This window comes from Pavona decussata, unplaced genomic scaffold, assembly GCF_977016875.1.
Source record: "Pavona decussata unplaced genomic scaffold, jaPavDecu1.1 SCAFFOLD_344, whole genome shotgun sequence".
NCBI lineage: Eukaryota > Metazoa > Cnidaria > Anthozoa > Scleractinia > Agariciidae > Pavona > Pavona decussata.
Window position 1 is genome coordinate 641,924 of NW_028145729.1, and position 16,134 is coordinate 658,057.

General features: G+C 38.8%; 1 protein-coding gene across 2 annotated transcripts; it reads right to left on the minus strand.

Annotated features, from left to right (window-relative positions):
- Window positions 1-544: 544 nt before the first annotated feature.
- LOC146453237 (uncharacterized) lies at window positions 545-12,460 on the minus strand. Of its 2 annotated transcripts, XM_085096865.1 has the most exons (9): window positions 12,373-12,460; window positions 12,222-12,280; window positions 10,198-10,348; window positions 8,954-9,115; window positions 8,026-8,103; window positions 7,007-7,074; window positions 6,661-6,789; window positions 2,003-5,897; window positions 545-1,230 (listed from the first exon to the last, which is right to left on the minus strand). In XM_085096865.1, exons 3-8 carry the CDS (start codon window positions 10,286-10,288, stop codon window positions 2,025-2,027), a joined length of 4,401 nt encoding a protein of 1,466 aa, XP_084952991.1. In that variant the 5' UTR covers window positions 10,289-10,348; window positions 12,222-12,280; window positions 12,373-12,460; the 3' UTR covers window positions 545-1,230; window positions 2,003-2,024. The 2 variants fall into 2 exon arrangements, with proteins under 2 accessions (XP_084952991.1, XP_084952992.1); XM_085096866.1 differs by lacking the exons at window positions 12,222-12,280; window positions 12,373-12,460 and having other exon boundaries at window positions 10,198-10,374.
- Between the last annotated feature and the right edge of the window lie 3,674 nt (window positions 12,461-16,134).

Below are 16,134 nucleotides of genomic sequence, written 5' to 3' on the forward strand. Positions count from 1 at the left end.
TCCCACTGAGTAAGTTTCTCTATGGTCATCAGCGACGAACTCAGCACAGTTGTTTTGAATAAGGGATGATAGCTAAGGCTGCTAAGCCGTTTAGTGATCCCAAAAAGAAAAGATCAATACAGTTTCAAGGACTTCTTTTCGCCACTTCGCCGTCCTCACAAAAACTAGTAGCAAAATGATGACATCTATCTCATTTTCCCGCCAAAATCGGATACTGATCCGCGCTCGCGCACTCTGTCTCTCTTGAAAAAAAAAACCGTACCCGCTACAATCTATTCAAGTTTGGTTCCCACTAGCGACATAACGATCATAGTCACAATCATAAGAAAATGTTCGATCATTTTCTTATGATTATGATGTCGATCATAAGCGTCTTTTTTTTTTTTGGATTATGTTATTCGACGTTCCCACAACGAAATAAGCGACTGATCATTATGTCGCTAGTGGGAACCAAGCCTTGACAAATCGACGGCAGTTTTCTATGGTATATACTATTATAGACCATAAATTAAAGTTATAAGATGTACAGAATTAAAGGGAAATCTCAAGATGTATCGCTGTTTCCTTTTTCACTTGAATATTTTATATTAAGTAAACACAATTCAGAAAACATCACATTCAAATTTTCCTCAAAAAAATACTTTATCCGTACTAAGTTCAAATTATTTCCTGTGATTTTTCTTCTTCTTTTTTTTTTATTGTTTACATTGTGATTGTTTGCCATATCATATGACGGAAAAGTGAAAAAATGAAATCTTAGTTTTAATGTGTACAAAATTGCTACAATGTCAGGTCTGCAAACTTTGCAAACAAACTTAAAAGGAATTCCTGGATGCGGGACAGAATTAGACATCTAGATACAGGATCGCGTTCTGTGTGGTGTCAGACGTCAAACAGATTTATGCTGTCCATGTCATCGTCACTTCGTCGACGGTGATGATGATGATAATGATGATGATGATGATGATGATGATGATGATGATGATGATGATGATGATGATGATGATGATGATGATGATGATAATGATGATGATGATGATAGCACGCACTTTTCTTGCTAAATGTATTTACCCATTTACAGTTCCTCTTAAAGTTTTAAAGGTCCCTGGAGTATCATAATTATACTCCATTTCTAGAAATCTGCCATTAATTCCAGGAACGAAGCAGGATCACCTTTATTCTGAATTATGGAGTTCTCTGTCAGCTTCACAAAGCATTTCTGCTCCCCACCTATATAGGACAACAAAGGCACAGAATGGTTAGAAGTTGGAATTATGAATAAATCGTACCCGGGATACAGTGGATGCAACGTCAACGATACTTCTTTTTCCGACAATGTAATTTAATGGTGGAAGGGGGGGGGAGGGGGTGGAGTGGTTATATTGCTTTGCATGTACATGTTTATTGGACGGTATTAAACGAGGAAGGGTGTCACAAAAGTACACATAAAAATATTCTACAACCATTTCTCAAACTCCAGTCGCAAATGAATTTCCAGCCGACGATGCCATGGTGGCAACGAACTCATGGCTGCCTAAAATGAGTTGAATAACTGTTATCTGACCACGGATTGAATCCCCATTTTTTCAAAACCATGGTGTTCTCTGCGGATTGTTTACGTGTTCATTAAGAACTTAAAATTTTTTTACAGCAACGCTTGTTGGTGAAGTAACTATTCATATCTATAAATCTTTCATAGTAGTCAATTGTTATTGCATATGACTTAACTAAGAATGCAAAATTAAAGTGATGCTACGTTTCGATGTTCAAGCTATCATCATAATCAAGAAATAATGTCAATTGAAGTTGTGAAGGTCAACATTAGAGTTCTTGATAATGATGTTAGCTATTACAGTGAAATATTGAATCACTTTAACTTTTGTACTTTTAGTTAAATTCTGTTCTAAATCAACATTGATCATTCGATCTTTTAAATGATTTTGGCAGTTAAATTTATTTCAAAAACAAACTGTATAGTTAATGGCAACTTCTCTAGACTTACAGTACGAGACACCTGGTCCAACTCAGCCACCAAACTCTAGTGTGACGTCATCTCCAATGAGTACAAATGGCGCCCAGTATTTCACTTCACTGAACTCGTCTGATTCTCTCATGGATTTCATGGCTCGGTTCAGGGCTTCACTGGCACTTCTTCCTTCCATCAAATGTTTGTAGAAAATTTTCATGAACTCCATAGTGGCCTCGTCATCAATCGCCCAAAGTGACACCAGAACAGAACAAGCACCCGCGCCCAAGAAAGACCGCGCGATACCAACCACACCTTCAGCTTTGATCTCCCCGCGACCACTGTGACAGCAACTGAGAACAACCAGTCTTGCTCGCAGCTTCGTATTCAGCACATCGCTCATTTTGAGCAGGTAATCTGCCTCCTTAGGTACCTGAGTTTCTCTGGAAGGGTTTGGTGTCAAAGCAATTTCTCCAGTTTCCATCCGGCCGTGTGCTGCAATATGTATTAATGCAACAGAGGGGAGCCGTTTCAAAACTTCGTCCTTCGTTGCATCTCTTCCAGTGAGAGGTGCAGTGTTGAGTACTCGTCCAATCATCTCTACTTCCTCTCTGGCAAATGGCAGCTGGTGTAGCTTTCCTCCTTTAGAATTGACAACTTCTTGGACCCATGGATCTCCGACAAGAAGCGCACCACTCTTACAACGGTAGTCTAATGAACAATCGGCAATCAACTTCAAAGTGGTTAGGGAAGGGATCACTCGGATTCGGAAAGATTCGCCCAGGCACTTTAAATTCGAGTCCAACAACGCAGCATAAGGAGTTAACCACAATGAACCTTCAGGAACAATGACAAGTTCATCACCATGTACCAATTTTTCAATCGGACTAATTATAAATTCGTACAATGTTCTCAGTGCAGTCGTGTGAAGATGAAATGAGTGTGATAGGGACGGATCAGACTTCTCAATTTTCACCTCTTGAATCTGCAGCTTATCCAGTGAGCGATCCTCGCATCTTACAGCTGCTCTCACACCAATTTCCTCATAAGCAGTCTTCATCAAGGAATCCGAAAAGGTAAGTAAATCTCCTGTCTTGTTGTAATTGGCTTGGTTTAACCTTAATTTCACATCCTCTCTGTTTTGGACAAGCCAGAAAACAATGTTGTCTTCATCCATCATTATAAAAACTGTATTTGGTGGAGTGTAACTGAGTACGTCAGAAATTGTCCGTTGCTGTAAACATGACGTACAAGAATTCGTTTTAAGCCCATAATTTGATTGCATGAGATCTTTCAAAGCTTGTGCACGTCCTTCCTCAGCAGCTAACAAAGCGTCATTAATTTTACCCTGCTCAAGTAATATCTTCACCAGGGCAGAGTACGCAGCGTTATACGTGTTGCAAAAGCTAATTTTCCAGTCGTCTTTATCCTGCAGACGAGCTCTGACATCATTGCAAGCTTCTACACTGGACTGAAAACAATCCTGAGCGTCATGAAGAGAGCCCATTCCTTTAAAGCAAACACCTAGACCACAGTAAGCACGTCCTTCTGCAACTCTGTTTTCTACTTCTTTGGAAATTGCTAAAGCTCCCTGATAGTAACCTTTGGCTTTTTGAAAATCTTCAAGAAGACCGTAAACACGTCCAAGATTGGCATAAACACCTCTTTCTCCATCTCGGTCTCCTGTTTCTCTCGCAACTTCTAAATCAGCCTCGTGGTACTCTATTGCTTTTTCAAAATCTCCGAGTTCACAATAGACATTACCAAGATTGCCGTACGCCATTCCCTCTCCAGGTCTGTGTCCAATTTGTCTACAAACCCTTAGATTGCGTTCGTGAAATTCAAAGGCCTTTTTCAGATCTTTAACATCACGATAAACGCAACCAAGACTGCCACATGCAATGCCTTCATCAGCTTTCTCTCCTAACTCTTCGGCAATTTTTAGTTGACGTTTGTGGAAGACAAAGGCGGTTTTTAAATCTCCAAGGCTTTGATATGTGCTACCGAGACTTCCGTAGATTTTGCCTTCTGACGACCTGTTACCTACTTCTTTACAAATGTCTAGACCCACTTGGAAGTAATAAATAGCTTTTTTAAAATCGCCAAGCTTGTGATGAGCGTTGCCAAGGTTACTATACGCAAACCCTACCGCTTCTTTGTCTCCAATTTCTTTTGCAATTTTAAGGCTCAGTTCATGATAAAGTATGCTTTTTTTGAAATCACCAAGAGAATGATAAGCATTTCCAAGGTTGGTATAAGCGCGTCCTTCGTCATCGCGTGCCCCAATTTCTGATGCAATTCCTATTTGAAGTTTACTGTAGTGGATCGCTTTATTAAAATCACCTAGATTCTCATAAGTAGCTCCAAGACCACCATACGTGCCTTCTTCTGTTTTCCTGTCCCCGACATCTGTAGAAATTTTTAAAGCCAGTTCGAAGTAATCTAGGGATTTTTTGAAGTCTCCCAGTGCAAAATAGGAATGGCCAAGATCATGATATGTTCTCCCTTCCCCAGCCCTGTCCTCCATTGTTTTAATTATTTCTAAATTCAATTGGTAATAATTTATGGCCCTTTTAGAATCCCCAAGACTCTGATAGGCGTTTCCAAGATTCGAATAACCACATTCTTCCCCGCGTTTGTCTCCTACTTCTTTCGCTATACTGAGTTCCAGTTCAAAGTAGTCTATAGCCTTGTCAATGTCACCAAGGCTGTCACAAACGATTCCAAGGTTTCCATATGCACTCCCTTCAGAAGCCCTGTCTCCTACTTCCTTTGCGATTTTTAAATGTAGCTCATGATACAATCTGGCTTTCTCAAAATTTGCGAGGCTGCAGTAGGCATTGCCAAGATTGCAATACGAATCTCCCTCTCCATACTTGTCTCCAAGTTCTTTCGCTATTGATAGATCGAGCTCATGGTAATGTATGGCCTGGTTAAAATCTCCTAGGTTATGATAGGTGTTTCCAATATTTGCACACGCACGTCCCTTTGAAGCTCTGTCTCCAACTTCTGTGGCGATCTTTAAATGGATTTTATGCAATTCTAAGGCTTTTTTGAATTCTCCGAGGCTCTGATAAGAGATTCCAAGATTACCATACGTGCATCCTTCTTCGCCTCTGTCTCCTATTTCCTTTGCAATGTTTAGACGGATTTCATGGAAGGCTATGGCTTTTTTGAAATTTCCAAGACTGTGATAAATATTGCCAAGATTGCCACAGGCACGTGCTTTCTCAGCTCTGATTCCTACTTCGTAGGCAATTTTGTGTTGGAATTCAAGGTATTCCAAGGCTTTCTGGAATTTTCCGAGACTGTGAAAGCAGTTGCCCAGATTACCATACGCACGTCCTTCCTGAACCCTGTCTCCTACCTCTTTCGCAATCTTTAGTTGTTGTTCATGGTACTCCAAGGCTTTTTGAAATTCTCCCAGGCTTTGATAACATTTTCCCACATTTCCACGCGCACATCCTTCCTCGGCCCTGTATTCTGCCTGTTTCACAATTTTGAATTCGAGGTCGTGGTACTCCAAGGCTTTTTGGAATTTTCCAAGACCTTTGTAACAGACACCAAGATTACCATACGCACGGGCCTCCTCTACTGTGTCTCCAACCTCTTTTGTAATAGCCAGATGGGTTTCATGAAATTCTGAGGCTTTCTGGAAATCTGCGAGAATTTGATAACATCTGCCCAGAATATCATTCAGGAGTGCTTCTTCTTCCCTATCTCCTAGTTCTTTAGCAATCTTTAGACGGACATCGTAAAAGGCTACGGCATTTTTCAACTGCCCGAAGCTATGATCAGCTTTTTCCAGGTCACGATCAAGGGTTTTTCCTTCATTCGTGCTTCCCTGTTCCTTCGAATTTCTTAAACATGATTCATGCCCTTCAATGCCTTGTTTATCATCTTCATTACTTTGCGATGTGTATATTTCTTTCTGTTGGGCAAAATGTTGAGGATAAGGAACGTTGGTCATTGCGTTGCTGAATTCATCAACAGTTCGTTCTTCAATGAAATTTTTCATTTTGTTTTTGACAGCCGATGACTTTAACAAACTAAAATGTAATTCGAATACTTATATTTCTTATGCATGTCAGTGGTAAGGTATTCTGTGAAAGATGTCGTTGTTGTGCATAAGTTAGGGAATTGGTCTCTCTACTTTAAAAGGAATAACGTTTAAAATTTATATTTCCCGCCGTTTTTTTTTTTTTTATTATTTTCATTTATATATAAGAAGTAACTCAAATAGCCTCTACTTATTATGCATCCCCCGACTGCGGATGTAACCTTGCAAGTTCACTTTGCGTCTTGCATCGTTTATTTGATCTTCAGGTCCCGGTTGTTCAAAGAGCGGGATAACTATATCCAGTGGATAAATCGCTATCCAGCGGATTTGAAATGTACTCTAAACAATTCATTTTATCCGCTGAATAGCGATTTATCCACTGGATAAAGTTATCCGCTCTTTGAACAACCGGGACCAGATGGTTAGGCTTCCACTTTAAAAAGTTCCCGTTGGGCCTACATCCCGGCCATTGCCTCGAAACATTTAAAAGCGTGTTCTTTTCGCTCGTTTACAGACACAGAAAGCTAAGAGCGGTGTCATCAACTGAAAGCCAAAGACACTAACAAATACGAGGAAGCGAATTATCAAGATATAAATTATCTATGTTTCGTCAAAATGCTGTCAGTATTCTTACCTTTGTTCTGGTCGTTTCACTCTCAAAGCTACTCCATGAATTTTCCAGCTGATTAGTTTCTTTTAAATTTTCGTGTCCGTCACTAAACGCACTTTTTAATTCCAACAGAGTTTTGGTGTCCTTATTAATCTTGATTTTGACGTCAAGGTTTTGTAAGTTGTCATTCATTAAAACTTAAAGAGGAGCATGGAATTTGTTGAAGATGGAGTTCATTTTATGTGTATGAGCAAAAGGTAGAAATTGTGGGGTCAGTTGTCCTTCAAAGAATCTTCGCACATTTTTTAAGGTGAATTTCTAAGTAACCATAACATTATCAATCACGTTTGGCCGTTTCTGTAAAGGATACTGCTAATCCTCTGTCACACCAGGCTTTGGCTTCTTCATAAAGATGCAACTCCAGACAGGCACTTGCGCCTGATGGTACAAATTACAGAAACGGTTATATACGGTATGATCACAAGGGCCTGAAGCTCGTTTCTGGAAAGGTCTGATAACTATTTATGTGCGCAATGTTTAACTCCATCATCAGACATTCAAATTTCTCACTTTGAAAGTTGCATCTTAAAATTCTCATTCATTCTTCAATTCATAGTAAAACAAATTTGAAAAAGTACCTATCGGGCCAGGTACGTTATCGGGACCTTCCAGAACCGCTTGCACGTTTAACCCTATAAAGTTCTCATATGACGCTGTGATGCCTGCGACATAATCACTGGCAATATTTACTGTCAGTCCCAACGATCGACGTTCCAGGTATTTCTGCGACATACCACAGATGAATGTAACAAGATCACTTCACACCTTTATACTAGCGCTTCATGTTTTCCGTTAGCTTCGAATTTAATGAATTCGTGCACAGATTTTATCACTTAGGTATCGCCGATGTGCCTGCGAAGTTGAACTGGAGTAAACTTCGCAGACACGTCGGCAAAAATTGCCTGGGATATCTTCTGATGTCGGTGGCTTATGTTCTCAATGCCGGAACAGTATCGCAGGTAGCAATTCGCTGCATACTTTGTCGGCGACATAAGAAAACCCCGCTTTCGTTTCCAATAAACAAAAAAGCGCGAACAACTGTGAAACAACATGCGCATTTCTAGCCATGCTGTCGAAGCTAGGAAAAATAATATTCTTCGAGATACCGACAGTTCGAAATTGAGAGAGCGGTGTCCCGTTTAAAGACAATCCCTCTTTTTTCTACTGCGCATTCGTTCTGCGCATCTCAGGACGGTCCGAGAAAGTCGGGTTTCTTAACTGTTGCGGTGGTGGCTCCTAAAGGAGAGATATGTTTGGGTACTTTCTACCCACGCGGAGAAAGTAAGATGTAGGCAATGGTTATTGGAGTTTATCAAACGAGATAATTACGTTTTAATATGGCTTCAATCAATGTTGGCTGAAATCCAGTGGCAGCCTTTGCATCATCGAGACATTCACGGTAATTTCCTGCAAAAAGATGTTCAGTAAAAGAATTAGTCAAGAAAGGGAGAAGCAGAGACGCACATACAGAGTGAGAGTGAGGTCGAGGGAGAGAGATATGTGGCAGCTGAGGTAAATTAGTGGTATGGTATAATCATTTTACCATGTATACATTGAAATCTTTTTCTGTTTAGAAAATGCTGACAAGCGTCACACTATAATCTGTACTTTGCATTCTTAGGCGATCTATCTTCATAATTAGAGTTGTACGGGTTTACAGCCAAGGTTTCTATGCAATTTAGTTGTACAAATTTTATGTTAAGGTTACCGTATACCTTTAGAGGTGTCTCGCGTCCAAGCGATGTAGTGCGTCCGGTTTAAACTGTGGATACCTACACCCTTATATCAAATTAAAGCTTATAGAGCTGGCTATCAAACTATACCAAGAATTTTGAAATAACATTATTGCCGAATTGTAAACACTGTTTTCTCGAGTCAATTTTTTCACAACCTCAAAGGGAATTTGTTCGTTTGCCTTCAAATTTGGATAGTAGCTAGTTTAACATATAAACATCAGAAACGTGTGTGCGAATTTTTTCTTTCGAAAAATTTTTTCTCCCAAATTAGCGAAAAACAAAATCCGCTTTCACTTGTAGTGTTCAAAAGGTGATTCTGGCGCTCATATTTAGAGGTCGTGAAAAATCCGACAATTTATTTTCTTTCAACATTCTTGGTATAGTTTGATAGCCACGTCACAACAGCAGCTCTATAAGCTTCAATTTGTTGTAGGGGTTTAGTATCTACAGTTCAAACTGGACGCGCTAGATCGCTTGGATGCGAGACACCTCTAAAGGTATACGGTAACCTTAACTCTTACCCAAAGAGAAATGAGCCGTTGCTCTGTTGCTGTATATTGTTGCATTCAGCTCGTCATCCTTGCAGTTCACTTTAATTCCTTCCGTGTAGAATTGTATGGCATTTGTGAACTCCTTTCTTCTGTATTCATCATTCCCTTCGATCTTGTACACCTCTGCTATTGCTGAAAAAGAACGATTTGCCTTCATTTTATAAATTGCATTTGTACTCTTATCGTATAAGCACATTATTTTCAAATACAGTCCTTAAAACAATATATTTGAAACAGGTATATAAATATCAATTTTTAAATGTCAAGGCCTTACTCTCTAAAACAATCAGTAAAACACATTGATGATGTTCGTTTTTTAGAAATTAACGGGTGAAATACAACTTTTACTTCTTCCTGTCAATCTTAGGTTCTACAACCTTCTTCTCGTTGTACTATCTTATCATCTCCATGTATAAATAACCACCTATCAGTTGAGAACTCAGCTGCTAGAACACTTGCGCTAGCATCACAGAGGTCATGGGTTTTAAATCCCGTTCAAGGTTTTGTTTGTATTCCGAAATCTGCGTATGTCGCTGGAAGGGGCTCACTCACAAAAATATATATGATCTAGATGGAGAACAACTGGTTACACGATACATGCCTTTCATTTAAGGTAAATGCTCCTTAGACACGAGCAAAATAAGGCTCTCACTAAGAACGCCAGTGGGAATCCCCTCTGCTAGATTGTTGCTTGATACGTTAATAAAGTAATTATTATTATGCTTCCCACAACATGAAGGGAGTTGGTTTACTACTCTCTCCCCCCTCCCCCCCCCCCCCCTCCTTGCCCACTCTAAATGAGATCCTAGCTTACAGCTAAGCCTTCTTCCTGAAGAAATGATGAGAGCCGAGTAGAAATGAGAGCCTTTCATTTAAAACAGTCCTTACGATAAGCAGAGGTTATATGCAACCGCGCTCTGGGTATCGGTGGGATTCTTCACTGGATTTCTTGGCAGTAAGAGTCACTGGAGACTAATTAATGAGTATAAGAAAAACGCACTGAGAGGTTGCGAAAAAAACATCCTGCTATTGCAGGTAAAAACGTCCGCTTATATTACGGCTAATTAACCCAAATTATAAGTTACACCTAGAGAACTCAAGGACAACGCGGTCCATGACATTGATAATAGACGACTCTATGAAGAGAAAATTATCTGGTCAAAAGACACCAATTTTAACGAAAGGAAAACTGGATATTTGAAAATTTTCCTCACCTCTTAAGGTGTCATCATCAAAGTCCAGTACCCCTTCAGCAGGTGGTGTGACGTCACATTCGTTTGCAGCGGAGGATGAGTTAGACTCCATGAATGATACTTGAAAGCTCTCTCAAAGTCAAGGTTGAGTAGCGTTACAGCGTTGTACTCACTTGAAACGGTCAAAGTCAGAGTAAAAAAGAACCGCAAACAAACAATCAAAATAAACACGGGAAGAAAATAAAACTTTCTGTTTCACTTCTCTGTTTTTCCCAACTGAGTAATCCTCTTGCCCTATGTGGCGGTAGGTGAATAAGAAACCTCTGCAGACATTCGTCCGATTTCCTATGGTGCATGCGCGATATACGTCACTACGTCATAGGTATCCGCCCTTCCCGTTTTGCAGTTTCGGTAAGATTCGTCAAGACTTCTGCCTCGAAAGTTTTAAAAGAAATTTTCACCCAAACGTCGTTTCCTTAAGTAATTCATCAATTTCATTAAGCAATTTTAATTGAAATTAATTCAGATTAATTAATTAAAATTAAATAATCCTCAGCGCCTCAAATTAGCTTTAAACGTTTTCGTTTGCGTTAATGCTTCCAAGAAAAAACAAAATAAGTAAAAAAAGAAAGTAGTGCAAAATTATTCTGGCCTTTGATGCCAACATAAGACTATTTAACTTCACTTAACGAAAAACGGGAAGCGGCAAATGTATGATAATCGTGGTCACGTAGTCATTTTTGCCTAAATCTTTCTATTGGCTCCCAATTTCCCGCCAAGTGCTGAGGGAGCTTGTGTGCAAATCAGTTAAACCAGTTGACAGCCGGTTAGAAACCGAAATTTTAATTTACTCCTCCAGATTTGTGGAGCTCGAGGGTGTTAGATGTTTCCAGAGGTTTCTTACTGACTCGCAGTGTATAGGAGAATGTACACAAAACAAAAATGACAATTTGTTCAACGTTACGGGTCAGATGTATGTTGACGTAATTCTGACATTACGACATGCTGATAGTGAAAGATTTTAGTCGTCCCCTCGTGCGACAATGTTTGTTTTGCAAAATATATTGTGAGACGTTAAGCTGACATCTAGTTTTGCTTTGACAGAACTACTCTATAAGCTGAAAGGATTAGAGAGAAAAGAACATTATTTTGTTTTCTATGGCTCGTCATGCGTCGATGCTACTTGTGAACATTTTGGTTTGGCCAAAGTTCCAAGCGCTCAAAAATTCAGTGTATACTTGCGATGTTGGGAATTTTTAAGTTCATAAAATGTCGTCTCTATAATCATGTACGGATATTTGGAGATTCAAAATTTCTATTAGCACTGATATGTAGTTACGAAATTATGGGCGCTTGCTCGAAAATAAAGAAACATAACATAAAAAGAAAAGACTTACATGGTGAAATTAAAGCATTAAATTACTTTACATATCTCAGCCGCTTAATTGGCCCTTGTAAACAGCTGTATGTTTAGCTCTTGATGCACCTCTTTTATTCTTAATGACAAAAGCTAAGCAAAGGTATCTAAAATGCAGAGTCGTACCAAGTCACGTTTTATTTGCTTGTAGGGCGAGAGAAGATTGGATGCAAGAGTAGTGGATTAGGGTGCTCGGGGTGTCACGGGAAGGGATGAATAAAAAAAAGCTACTTTTCCCTTGTCCCGTCCCGTGGCATCACGCTCATATCGTTATACTTTAGTAGGTCATTGTTAGGCTCACAGAGATTTAATAGTAGAACCAATTTGTATAACATACGAATTATCACCACGGGAAATTACATCTCCTGTTTAATAGTTCCAGTTCAGTTCACTCATGGATTTTGTTCACAAGTAATTTGAAAAGCTAAGTATCACCTTGTACAGCAGACTAAACAAACAGCCCCACGGGAAATTCTATGATAAGTAACGTTTGTGAGATCACAAATTGTCACACAAACCCTGGGGATAAATACTGACAATATAAAACACTAAACAGGCCTTAGGTTTTCCCATCTGTAGTGATTTTCAAGTCTTTCAATGTTATGATAATTCAAAATATGTAACTTACCGCCGGGAAATAAATTCAAATGGACTGCGCTTCGCTTGTTTCAATTTCGTCTGAGCAACCTGTAAATAAAATGTATCAGGATTAAACGCATGCCCTTAAGATTTAAAATATAACCATTAACGCGAATTTACAGGGAATTTGTTCAACAGACCTTGATAGCATATATACACAATCTTCTCTGTACTGTAAGCTCTCAAAACCTGAGTGATATTTCACGAGATGGGGCCGATTAATTGCTTCCACTTTACCCTTTAAGAGCATCAGAGTTAAAAATAATCAGGTTACTTCGTGTACTTCGAAACTGAATGTCGTCCGAATCAAAGAATTGATAACCTGTCAATAGTTGAACTATGTGTATTATTTTCACCTGGGTGAACGCTTTGCTCAAAGGGAAAGAACTAAACTCTCAAACCAGGAAGTCTAAGGTTCTAACGTTTCAATCTACGGTTAAAGCTTTAAAGTGTAACCATTCAAATGAAAGCTATACTGAGCAGTACTTTCGTATGGTGCTGTTATTTATGCTGTACAAGATGGTTAAAATTCTTGAGTCTGTGGATAAAATCCTAAAGTGTGACCAAACCATCAGTAGTAATGTCTTATTGCGTTACTTATTTTCTTGTTTGTTTCTGTTTCTTTTGTTATTGTTTATTTATTTATTTGATGATATGATATGATGATAGCAGTTTATTATTAAAATACGCTTAGCTTTTGTGAGACCAGCAAGCTAGGCTCACCAACTAGTTTACAGGTATTTCACACTAAATGATTAAAATAGCTAACACATATTAAAAAACATCAAATGGCATACTAGGTTAAGTTATCTTTCGAAAGTAAATGTAAAATCTTTTTCTGTTTCGAAGAAGGGGAAACTTGATTGCAACTGATTTATTTAAAAAATTAAAAATGGAAACTTTATTTATCAGTTCCTAGTTTATATTGAAATGACATTTTCTGACAGACCTGACAGAAACCAAAATTATGAAAAAAAAAAAAAACCGGTAAAGTATTAATATGTTATTTCTTTTAAATGTGCTTCTTCAACTCAAAAAAGGCAATTCAAAAAACTCCAAGGAGTCTTACATTCAAAACCCTGCTAGTCGCAAAGTATTTGTGACAACGTCGAGTTCCCTAAGTTGCCTTCGTCTCTCTAACGCTCTTTTATCTTTTTATCTTTGATTTTAGTAAACCACGAAGTCAGGCAACAAATGATGATAGTTCACGAAAGGACAATACGAAGCAATGTTACGATAGAATACTGAGTGACTTTTGATAAACGAACTGATGGTATCTTTTTAGCTTTTTAACAATATTCAGGCCGAATTGGAAGGAGAAAATCTGGTAAATCCAGACCTCTGTGTTATGTTGTAATTTCATAATATAATACAATCTATTATCAGAAACAACGTAAGTTAGAAGTTAGGTTTTGGGGTACCAATCAAATCAAGTGTGATATCATGTCTGCGAAACAATCAAAACGGTCAAATTTGCAATCACTTTTATTCTCTCAATAGATAACAGAAAAAAGACCCTCTGAACAAAATATAACTAGGCTCTTGATCAAATGTACAACATGCTTCCTTCTGAATAACTATCACGGCTTCAAAGTCACAAATTAAAATCTTGACAACATCGCAAACAATCATCGAGGGATATTTAACAATTATTCCCCGAGCGTGCGTTGGATATGAGATGGTAAATAGCCAACGAGGCGCGAAGCGCCGAGTTACCTAAAACCAACCTCATATCCAACAAGCGCGAATGAAATAACTGTTTTATTAAATTCTCCGCGTTTGGATATTGCTGTTGCAGTTTACTGAATTTTAATTTAAGTAAAAATTTCTTTCAAATTAAAACGACCGGATGTTGAGGCAACTGCCGACCAAAGCGCGCGAAACTTAATGATCAAATGACACGCGCAGCTCTTTGCAAACGGAGTTGAATGAAAAATCGAAAGCGAAGAAGGTCGGACACAGTCGGACACCTAAAATTCCATATAAGCGTTTAAATGTACGAGTTACCACCTTTCTGAGACAAGCATTTGAGTGCTTTTGAAGTTCCAGCTCATCGAGAAGCGTAATAGTTGTGCACATTTGAGCAAGTGTTTTGCCGTGTGGTGCCGAGCGAAGGAAGGGATCGAAGCCGGCTTTTTTTTTTTTTACGCTGAACTGAATTCCTCGCAGACGTTTTAAAACACTTAAGGCAAGTCCAAGTATACGAGGTACAACCTCACTGAAACAAGCATTCAGTGCAAGTTTTTAAGCTTCAAGCTTATCGAGAAGCGCAAGAGCTGTGCACATTTGTGCAAATGTTTTGCTGAGTAGTGCCGGGCGACGGAAACGGACATTATGGCCGCCGCTCGTACGGATTTCATAGATGAACTTTTGTAACTGGAGTCCTCGTAAGGGACTGTGCAATAATTATCAGGAGGGGGGCTGAAAAACCAGAGTAATCTAGCAAAAACTTAGACAGTACCCCCCTCCAAAACTAAAAAATTAGTTGTAAGCCCCCCTCCGTTATGTTAAAAATAACGTCGCACCCTCCTCCCCCCCCTACCCACCAACACACACACACGCGCACTCACTCCTCGCCGCCACCATTACCATAGATGCCTTTAAGTACATACCTTTTATATTGTCATGCTACTGTAATATACTGTATATTGTCATGCTACAATAATGACAAACGTTATTATGTAACATCTGGTATCGAGAAGGATGTTGATCGCTTGATTGAAGATTTAGACAAAGCATTTGCTAAGTGCCGGGGTGCTTACCACATAGGCTCAAAATCCAAAACTTCTGAAGCCAGAAAGAGAAAGGAGCAGAGAAAAAAAAATAAAAGAACAGGAGAGTTAACGCTTCAAATAACAGACGAAAAAGGGCTTGCATTATATTTAGATCCTTAGGAGGAGAGCCTGTTGAACTTTGTTATGAGCCAGAGATGTATGGAATTCAGCAAATCGATTCACTCGATGAAGAAACATTACTTTTATTCACATTAAAAACCGACAAAGCCTGTCTACGAGATCTGTTTGATTCCCATTGTTTTACGGGGGATGCTGAAAAACAAGTACATGATTTTTGCTTTACATGGGGTCAGCTTGATTAAATAGAAGAAGGGTTAAAATTAATCAGTTATCTTTTCATTTTGATGGAATTTTTTCAATAATCGTTTAACAGCTGTTCGTATTGATATTTGTTACAGTCTATCATGAGGCCTGTATTGAGAATCTTTTATTGCGTTTAACTTTATTCACATTTCGAATAAAACTTAAGCCCCCCCCCCCCCCCCCCACTCTGTCAAATGAGTGATTTTACTTTTGAGCCCCCCTATCTTGGCAGCAATTTTAGGTAATGCCCCCCCCCCTCTCGTTTTTCACCCCCCCCCCCCTCCTGATAATTATTGAACAGTCCCTAAATGCATAGAAACATAAAGGCAGGCATTAAACTCTCCTTGAGAAATTTCTTCGATCGGCAAGCCCTCCTGGAATTTTTGAAAGTAACCGGTTGTTATTGTTGTTGATGTTGTTGTTAAGTTTATATGATCTAAATCGTTAAATCGTGCAGTTTTTCTGATTTTAAAGGAAACCCTGGGAAAGAGGTTGGAAACTTCAGAGATACGTACCATTAAATTGTGTCACCCGAACTTTGTGGCTTTTATTGTTGTTAATTGTTTGGTATTTCTTCCTTTTCTTTTTTTTTTTTTTTTTTTTACATTTTTCCGAACAAAAAAAATTTAGCTTAATGACACCTGGGGCAATCGTTTTCCATATAAGGTCAAACTACGGTATATGAGCTGATATCCGGGATTTAGTGAACCAATCAGAACACTAGAAATGCAATATCCGAGGCTGAGAATTTAATATGCATTTTATTTATGAATAAGTAGTTATTGATGGTCAAACACCAAAAAG